Source organism: Hemitrygon akajei, chromosome 19, assembly GCF_048418815.1.
Source record: "Hemitrygon akajei chromosome 19, sHemAka1.3, whole genome shotgun sequence".
Taxonomy (NCBI): domain Eukaryota; kingdom Metazoa; phylum Chordata; class Chondrichthyes; order Myliobatiformes; family Dasyatidae; genus Hemitrygon; species Hemitrygon akajei.
The window spans coordinates 61,264,581-61,274,983 of record NC_133142.1 but is presented as its reverse complement, the minus strand read 5'-3'; the positions used below and the strand labels follow the sequence as shown (position 1 = coordinate 61,274,983).

At 41.4% G+C, this 10,403-nt stretch overlaps 1 protein-coding gene across 1 annotated transcript; it reads right to left on the bottom strand.

Annotated features, from left to right (window-relative positions):
• Window positions 1–407: 407 nt before the first annotated feature.
• LOC140742127 (uncharacterized) lies at window positions 408–8,434 on the bottom strand. The gene is made up of 5 exons (XM_073072938.1): window positions 8,334–8,434; window positions 7,252–7,523; window positions 5,258–5,369; window positions 3,872–3,933; window positions 408–793 (listed from the first exon to the last, which is right to left on the bottom strand). Exons 1-5 carry the CDS (start codon window positions 8,431–8,433, stop codon window positions 599–601), a joined length of 741 nt encoding a protein of 246 aa, XP_072929039.1. The 5' UTR covers window position 8,434; the 3' UTR covers window positions 408–598.
• Between the last annotated feature and the right edge of the window lie 1,969 nt (window positions 8,435–10,403).

Genomic DNA, 10,403 nt, shown 5'->3' with positions numbered 1-10,403 from the left:
TGGTTTCATTTTAAGATTTAAGAGGGATTTGGATGTGTACATGGATGGGAGGGTTATAGAGGTCTATGGTCTCTGTGCAGGTTGACAGAGCTAGACAATAGTTTAGCATAGACTAGATGGGCCAAAGGACCTGTTTGTGTACTGAAGCACTCTGACTCTATGGAATAAAAAAAATGGAGTTGTTAACAATAGTGTAGAAGAGTGCTGCCTGGAAAGGAAAGTTTAGTTACAAGGAGGGATTGCTTAGGCAGAGTTTATTCTCACTCTGGAGCCAGAGAGGTGACCTGAGACTTTGTTTACAAAAGTTTGGTTATAGATTAGACAGTAGGGGAATGGGATTATCATTAGGAGAACCTGCCAAGGTACAGAACATTTTCCAATGACTGGTGTTCAGAATGTCTTGTTAGAACTTTATTGATTAAATACAAAATACATGCAATTTTAAATCTGCTATTGATATTCCCGAGAGAGCCTGCCTCAAGAGGTGCTCTTGCCATCAAAATTTCTTGGAGGTTCACCTGGAGCTGGGCTGAGATTTGCTTGGTTCTTCCTTTCCTGTCTTGGCTCATTAAGCCTTCTTCATTACGGGGTTAGAAGACTACTTTTTTGAAGTTTTATTTGGCAAGGCTTCTGAAAGTCCACTTTTCTTTTTCACAGCTTTATCTGTTGTTCTAGTTCCAGAAGGCTGACTAGGCTTTTTATTCACTTCATTCTTCCCTTCAGGTTTTGATGTTTTATCAACTGACTTCTTGGGCACTTTCTTCACTTCTGTTGATTGGCTTTTCCCTGATGCCTTCAAATCAGGAGAACAATGTTTAATGAAACATTCTAATCAATAAGAATTGCACTTAAGTCACACAACAAACAGGAAAATAGGAGCAGGATTTGGCACTTTAGCAAACACAAAATACACTGCAGATGCTGTGGTCAAATCAACATGTACAAACAAGCTGGAGGAACTCAGCAGGTCAGGCAGCATCTGTGGAAGTGAACAGTCAATGTTTCGGACTAAGACCCTTCGTCAGGACGTTGGGTCCTGATGAAGGGTCTTGGTTCGAAGCGTTGACTGTTCACCTCCACAGATGCTGCCCGACCTGCTGAGTTCCTCCAGCTTGTTTGTACATGTTGATTAGGCACTTTAGTTCTGCCCTACCATTAGGAACAAGTTTAACTGCCCAGGTTTCTTTCATGGCATGTACCGCTTGCCTTCAACTTCATGAAGTTGCCAAAAAAAAAGTAAATCTAACCCTCATGAAAAATCTACGATCAGAATGAAGATGCCTTAGAAAATGTCTTAGATTGGGACAATTTGTTTTATGGGAAGGATGTAATAGAGAAATGGAGGTCATTTTGAGGGTACAGAATCTTCATGTTCCTGTTAGGTTGAAAGGAAAGGTTAAAAGTTTGAGAGCCATGGTTTTCAAAGGATATTGGAAACTTGGTTTGGAAAAAGAGAGATCCACAATAAATATAGGCAGCATGGAGTAAATGAGGTGCTTGAGGAATATAAAGACTGTAAAAAGAATCTTAAGAAATTAGAAAGCTAAAAGATGATACGAGGTTGCTTTGGCAAGTAAGGTGAAAATAAATCCAAAGGGTTTCTACAGTTATATTAACAGCAAAAGGATAGTGAGGGATAAAATTGGTCGCTTAGAGAATCAGAGTGGACAGCTATGTGTGGAGCCAAAAGATATGGGGGAGATTTTGAACAATTTCTTTTCTTTGGTATTCACTAAGGAGAAGGATATTGAATTGTGTAAGGTAGGGGAGTTATGGAAACTATGACAATTAAAGAGGAAGTATTGGTACTTTTAAAGAATATAAAAATGAATTAGTCTCTGGGTCCTGACAGGATATTCCCTAGGACCTTGAGGAAAGTTGGTGTAGAAATAGCAAGGGTTCTGACAGAAATATTTCAAATGTTATTAGAAACAGGGATGGTGCCGGAGGATTGATATATTGCTCATGTGGTTCCATTGTTTTAAAAAAAGGGTTCTAAGAGTAAACCTAGCAATTATCAACCTGCAAGTTTGATGTCAATGGTGGGTAAATTAATGGAAAGTATTCTTAGAGATGTTATATTTAGTTAACTGGAGAGACAGGGTCTGATGAGGAACAGTCAACATGGATTTGTGTGTGGAAGGTCATATTTGACAAATCTTATTGAATTTTTTTTTGAAGAGGTTACTAGGAAAGCTGACAAGTGTAAAGCAGTGGATGTTGTCTATAAGGACTTCAGTAAGGCCTTCGACAAGGTTCCACACAGAAGGTTAGTTAAGAAGGTTCAATCATTAGGTATTGAATGGATTAATGGTTTAATGAATTGTATTAATGGATTCAACAGTGGCTGGATGGGAGATGCCAGAAAGTAATGGTGGATAACTGTTTGTCAGGTTGGAGGCCGGTGACTAGTGGTGTGCCTCAGGGATCTGTACTGGGTCCAATGTTGTTTGTCACATACATTAATGATCTGGATGATGGGGTAGTAAATTGGATTAGTAAGTATGCAGATGATACTAAGATAGGTGGTGTTGTGGATAATGAAGTAGGTTTTCAAAGCTTGCAGAGAGATTTAGGCCAGTTGGAAGAGTGGACTGAAAGATGGCAGTTGGAGTTTAATGCTGATAAGTGCAAGGTGCTACATTTTGGTAGGAATAATCAAAATAGGACATACGTGGTAAATGGTAGGGCATTGAAGAATGCAGTAGAACAGAGTGATCTAGGAATAATGGTGCATAGTTTCCTGAAGGTGGAATCTCATGTGGATAGGTTGGTGAAGAAAGCTTTTGGTATGCTGGCCTTTATAAATCAGAGCACTGAGTATAGGAGTTGGGATGTAATGTTAAAATTGTACAAGGCATTGGTAAGGCCAAATTTGGAGTATTGTGTACAGTTCTGGTCACCGAATTATAGGAAAAATGTCAACAAAATAGAGAGAGTACAGAGGAGATTTACTAGAATGTTACCTGGGTTTTCAGCACCTAAGTTACAGAGAAAGGTTGAACAAGTTAGGTCTTTATTCTTTGGAGCATAAAAGGTTGAGGGGGGACTTGATAGAGGTATTTAAAATTATGAGGGGGATAGACAGAGTTGACATGGATAGGCTGTTTCCATTGAGAGTAGGGGAGATTCAAACAAGAGGATGAGTTGAGAGTTAAGGGGCAAAAGTTTAGGAGTAACATGAGGGGGAACTTCTTTACTCAGAGTGGTAGCTGTGTGGAACAAGCTTCCAGTAGAAGTGGTAGAGGCAGGTATTGTCATTTAAAGTAAAATTGGATAGGTATATGGACAGGAAAGGAATGGAGGGTTATGGGCCAAGTGCAGGTAGGTGGGACTAGGTGAGAGTAAGTGTTCAGCATGGACTAGAAGGGCTGAGATAGCCTGTTTCCGTGCTGTAATTGTTATGTTATATGGTTATATAGAAAATTATCCTCTAAAACACCTCTAGTAATCTAGCCCCCACAACATTTGAGATTTATTGTCCAACAGGTTGCTACACACTTTAGAATTACCTCCTTAGGTTGTGACTACTTCTCCATTAGAAACCCCCACCAATTTGGCATACCCGATCATGAACAGTCACCTATTCCCCATCAGTAAATGGTTTTTGGGCTTTGAAATGTTTTCTTGCTGGTAGAAGGCACCAGTATTTGCATTGGTACTATTTGCTTTCACGCTGCAATAGTGCTTGGGGAAGATTGTATTAGGGGCATCAATTGGGATGTGGCATCACTAATGAAGCTCAAGCACCCAATCTCATTTACAGCCCAGAAGCTGATGGACCAGAATCAGGTGAGCAGAAGTTGACAAGGCCAGATCTCCTTTTGGGAGATAGCTTAGATACCAAGGACAATTAAACATCACCACTTACCTTTGCAGATACTGCTCCTTTTCCTTTGGAAAATTCTGCAGACTTCTTTGGCTTCTTGTTCTCTGCCCAAAAAAAAAAATTTTAAAAATTGAAGCTGGTTAGGAGCTCTTTATGAAGTAACATTGGGAGTTGAAGTACAAAAGAGCTGAGTGTTGAAGTTATGTCTGTTAACATTTAGCATTGATTGTGCAGCCACACAACCATCTGTGGTGATGGTAAATAGGAGGCTCAAAGTCAGATAATTCAACTTCTACCAGTGGATTAGACCTGAACTTTGGAATTGGCCTTTGGATTTAAAGTACAATTCACCATCCAGATAAATCTGCATACCTCAGGACAGTATGGCTCTCAGAACTCCATTATAGAATATCCGCATCATTCTGTGTCCACAAAAATGTTGTTAGCAGCAACTCAGTAACCAAGACTACACTTGGCTGCTGGTTAATACAGGGATCTGTTAGGTTATCCTAAGGAGGCCATGGGAAAATTTAATCTCAGATCCCCTTTAGGCCTCTTCCCTGCACTTATACCCATGGCCTCTAACTTTAGAAGTCGCAGCATGGGAAAACTCCAGGTATTCATGCTCTAGTTTTATATACCTGCATCATACTACACCTGAACCATTTCCTCTAGTGGAAACAGACCCAGCCTATCCACTTGCTCCCTACAACCATGACTTCCAAAGTATCCTCTGAATCTTTTCTTTAAACTTCAACTTAATCATGCCCCTCCTATAACATAGCAACCAGAAAGGCACACAATCTAATCACAGAATGTGGCATTCCAATTCCTATAATCAATGTCCTAGCCATATGGCAGGCTTGCCTTCACCACACCACCTACTCATGTCACTATTTACAAGCACCTTTATCCTGGTGGTGCAGTGACCTCAGCGCCAGACTCTGAAGTGAAGGTTCCTGAGTTCGAACCTAATTGGGCCGCTCCCAGGCACGCTTTCCATCCATGCTGGGTTGAGTGTCGCGCTCACAACCCGGCCTCAAAAAAAAACAAAAAGCAACTGCGCTATGAGAAGGACATGGAGGACCACTCACAGAATTTTTCCTCCAAGACAACCAGTTGGCAAAAAAAAAGTGGTTGCCAAGGCTCTGGCAGAGTATGGCACAAAAAAAAAACCTTGTACTCCATGTGCTCTGGACATGCTATCCTGGTATAGCTTTTTAAAATAACAATAGGTTAAATTACTATTTTGAAGTTACCAGCCCATCCACTTCCAGGTGGGAAGAGGACACATCCAAGCATAAGATCCCAGACAGACCCAGCTCAAACAAGTAACATGAAGGACTAGGCCAAAAATAGTGCAAATTTAGCTCATGTATTTGAACAAATTTAGTTGAGCAGAAGGAACCAAGCAGAAAATATCATTACCTGATTGTTTATCAGCTCCAGTTGCCTGAACTTTGGGCTTAACATCAGCTTTTGCAGAGCCTACATTGGGGTTGCTGTTCTCGCCAGCTTTCACAGTGGTTTTGGCTGCAAGCTGAGGAAGACAAGTCAGAGGACTTCAGGTAAAGCATGCAAAATTGTTTCAACTTCAAAATTATACAATTTACTTGGAGACTTCTGAAATTAAATGCATCAGAAAGCATTTATGATGCTAGAAGTTGGTGGGCAGTGCTAAACAAGGAAACAGCTGAAACATTGTCAGGGACAAAGTTTTGTTGACAGCATTTACCCTCTGCTGGGCATTTTAAAAAGGCATTAATCCAGAATCACTCAGCACATACTACATTATTCTCCAGTCTCCCATTCAATAAGTTGTAATTTGCCCCAAATTCCCAAGCTCTCCATTGCCCTCAATGGGGCATTCTTTTAGAAAACCTGCATCCTATTAAGTACTCCTAAACTAACCCCAAGGTATGAAATTCAGCAATTCACGACCCTCAGAATAAGTTCCCACACTCCAGCTTTAAATGGATTCCCCCTTATGCAACTAATGCCTCTTGTTTGAATGACAGGCAGGAAGGTTTTTCATGAGCAGGAAGGCGATGAGAGATCCAGCCCCAGCTGACTCAATTCTTAAAGGGCTTAATAGCAAAGAACAGGGTAACAGCTCCCCAGCCAGGAAGGCAGGAACAAGCATTCAGTTTAGAGATAGTCAGCCAGTCATTCAGAACTGAAATCAGGTCACACTTCTACTGACAGGCTGGTGAACCTTTGAAATTCTCAACTACATCACTGGCGGCTCAGTAACGATGTTTAAAATACACCGGTTGATGTTGGACATCAAATGAATCCAGAAATATGGAATTAATATAGGAAAGTAATGCTGCAGTTAGATCAGCCATCATTGTACAGAATGGCAGAACATGAGGGGTCGAGTGGCCTTGCGTCTTTCTTACTCAGCTAGAGACCACCTCCGAGAAGAAACAGTACAGAGACAGATGTATGATAGAAACATGGAGGGCTATATAGCAGGAAGGGTTAGATTGATCTAGAGTAGGTTAAAAGTCAGTACGCCATGGACTGAAAGACCAGTACTTCATCCAAGGTGAAGTCAGTTGTAGACCAAAGTCTGGATGCTCAATAGGGAAATATTTCAGCCCTAAGTAGTATTTTGCATGGAAGGGCATCAAGCTTCTACCACCAGAGTGCATATGGCAGGCAGTAGGGTCAAAGACCCACATTCAGTGGATCACTGATAGTATCCACATCCCATCACAGCAGGAGTTCCCAGCCTGGGGTGCACAATGGTATTGGTCCATGGTATAAAAAGGTAGCAAACCCTTGCATCACAGGATAATGATGATCAGTGGGGCAGTGATTCTAACCACTGCACCTACTCTGCTCATTCTCTCCTGCTTAGCCCCACCCATAACAGTCAGTGCAGTTGCGACTGTAACAAGGAATAATTTGTATTTCAGTTTCAACAAGGAACATTGTTATATACATATAGTTAAATGAAAATAAACTTCACTTGACTTGAAACTGATCATGTGTATAGACACTTCAAAGTAGGAAATCCATTGAATGATTGAATGTTGAAGTAGTTAAGACAAGTTAGTTCCAGAGAAGCACAGATGCTATAGAGTTGGGTGGGAGGCTTGGTGTTGTTCAAAGCTAAATTTAACTACTATAACAATTGAATATCTGTTATATTCAGCATACAAGCAGCTGAAAAAAATCAACAAAGTTTTGTCAGGACACAACTTTGGTAAATAGCAAATTACATTGGGGATAAGATTAGATTGAAGCAAATTGGCTGCTGATTGAATAACAAGGATCCAGACTAGTCATAGCTTCAGGCCAAGTTAAAGGGAATTCACCATTTGACTGACTGAAATTTTCCCCGCAGTCATTTTGTAAAGTTTCCATTCACCCATCTGGGGAATGGGTGCAGCTAGTTAAAGGTCTGTACTTACTTTGAATCGTCCTGTAGCACCAGTTGCTTTTGAGTTTGCAGGCCTGATGAGAATACCTTTTTCAAGGCCAACACTCAGAGCTTTCTTTAGACTGTACTTGAGGGTGATAGGATTCATTGTGGGGTAGGCTGAGAGAATGTAGCTCTTTATAGCAGGTACTGAAGTACCTCTGCGATCGTTGCTTCTCTCCAGTGCTTTAACCACCATTTGTATCGTGGGAGGGCGTCTATGCTGCAAGTGGTACAACATACCACTAGTCCTCTTACTCACCCCTGGAACAGAAAACATAACAAGGACTGGGGCTTTGGCACAATGTTAAAGTTGATATTGCCTGCTAGTTTTATGAGTAATAAGAGTAAAATCCAGCAACTATGGAACAGAAACACTTATTCAAAGATGAGTAGTTGGGAAAGCTGTTAGGAGTCTAGGAATTGGTGAGAAGCATGAACACTGAAGATCAGCCTCATGTCTAAGCTTAGATGAGAGAGATTCCAAGAAGTCAATACATTTCAAATACTAATACAGCTTCACTGCAATGAGGTTTGGGCAAAGTAGTCACTTAACTCCAATCAAGAAGAGCATAGAGCATTTAATTTTTGCTCTTGAAAGGAACATCAACCAGAGTGTTTTTTTAACTGGAGGCAAGTGATATTTATAGTATTTAAGCTCAACTGGTTTCAGAGTAAAATGATATCAACAAGAACTCATTAAGGTAGAACAGAATACAATCAAGTTGGATGGGGTGAACTTATTTAGGAACTTATCAATAAATAGTTCCTTAAACATGTAGAGTTGACATAGCTGTCCTGGATGCCAAGGAGCAATTTATAATCATCCAGCAGACAACACTTACAAATACTTGCATCAAAACAGTAAATATAAGAGGTTCAGAATAAAATAATTCAAAAACAAAATTCATGGAGACTAACTCATACCAATAATGACATAAACCAGTGTCACTCCAGTTTATAACTAGGAGCACCAACTGAAGAGGTGCAGTTAAATGTAAATCTTTGGATTAAGTGAGTTCTCCACCAAAACAGCTGCTGTGCAGAGAACACACACCACCATTCCGCCCCTACCTGTAAAGGACATCCTTTGGCTCTGTGAAGGGACCACCCTAACTCCCACTGCTCGGGAGCCACTTTTTCCAGGGCCTGCTGATGCTTTCTTTGGTGACATAGTAATTAATGTATTGCAAATGGTGATGGTGTTGGAGGCTGCCTATATACTTAGAGAGTCAGTCAGTCAGGCTTCTGATTGGCTGCATGTGAACACCATTGAGTCTGTCAATAAGACTGAGTGAATGGCTGTGTGTTGAGCTCCTCCTACGTGAGAAAGCTCTTATAAATAAACCATAGGATGGTGGCTGGATTAAATCAATGGCAGCAGCAGAATCCAAACTTCAAATCAAATTTCATGGGTTATTTAAAAAGATGGAGCACACTAAATAACCATATAACCATATAACAATTACAGCATGAAAACAGGCCATCTCAGCCCTTCTAGTCCATGCTGAACGCTTACTCTCACCTAGTCCCACCTTCTTGCACTCAGCCCATAACCCTCCATTCCTTTCCTGTCCATATACCTATCCAATTTTAATTTAAGTGACAATATCGAACTTGCCTCTACCACTTCTACTGGAAGCTCGTTCCACACAGCTACCACTCTCTGAGTAAAGAAATTCCCCTCATGTTACCCTTAAACTTTTGCCCCCAACTATCAACTCATGTCCTCTTGTTTGAATCTCCCCTACTCTCAATGGAAAAAGCCTATCCACGTCAACTCTATCTATCCCCCTCATAATTTTAAGTACCTCTATCAAATCCCCCCTCAACCTTCTACGCTCCAAAGAATAAAGACCTAACTTGTTCAATCTTTCAATAGACAATCGACAATAGGTGCAGAAGTAGACCATTCGGCCCTTCGAGCCTGCACTGCCATTTTGAGATCATGGCTGATCAATTCCTATCAATACCCAGTTCCTGCCTTGTCCCCATATCCCTTGATTCCCCTATCCATAAGATACCTATCTAGCTCCTTCTTGAAAGCATCCAGAGAATTGGCCTCCACTACCTTCCGAGGCAGTGCATTCCAGACCCCCACAACTCTCTGGGAGAAGAAGTTTTTCCTTAACTCTGTCCTAAATGACCTACCCCTTATTCTCAAACCATGCCCTCTGGTACTGGACTCTCCCAGCAACTGGAACATATTTCCTGCCTCTATCTTGTCCAATCCCTTAATAATCTTATATGTTTCAATCAGATCCCCTCTCAATCTCCTTAATTCCAGCGTGTACAAGCCCAGTCTCTCTAACCTCTCTGCGTAAGACAGTCCAGACATCCCAGGAATTAACCTTGTGAATCTATGCTGCACTTCCTCTACAGCCAGGATGTCCTTCCTTAACCCTGGAGACCAAAACTGTACACAATACTCCAGGTGTGGTCTCACCAGGGCTCTGTACAAATGCAAGAGGATTTCCTTGCTCTTGTACTCAATTCCCTTTGTAATAAAGGCCAACATTCCATTAGCCTTCTTCACTGCCTGCTGCACTTGCTCATTCACCTTCAGTGACTGATGAACAAGGACTCCGAGATCTCTTTGTATTACTCCCTTACCCAACTCTATACTGTTCAGATAATAATCTGCCTTCCTGTTCTTACTCCCAAAGTGGATAACCTCACACTTATTCACATTAAACGCCATCTGCCAAGTATCTGCCCACTCACCCAGCCTATCCAAGTCACCCTGAATTCTCCTAACATCCTCATCACATGTCACACTGCCACCAGGCTTAGTATCATCAGCAAATTTGCTGATGTTATTTTCTATGCCTTCATCCAAATCGTTAACGTAAATGGTAAACAGCTGTGGTCCCAATACCGAGCCCTGTGGCACCCCACTAGTCACCACCTGCCATTCCGAGAAACACCCATTCACCGCTACCCTTTGCTTTCTATCTGCCAACCAGTTTTCTATCCATGTCAATGCCTTCCCCCCGATGCCCTGAGCTTTGATTTTACCCACCAATCTTCTATGTGGGACCTTATCAAATGCCTTCTGAAAATCGAGGTACACTACATCCACTGGATCTCCCCCGTCTAACTTCCTGGTTACATCCTCGAAAAACTCCAACAGATTAGTCAAGC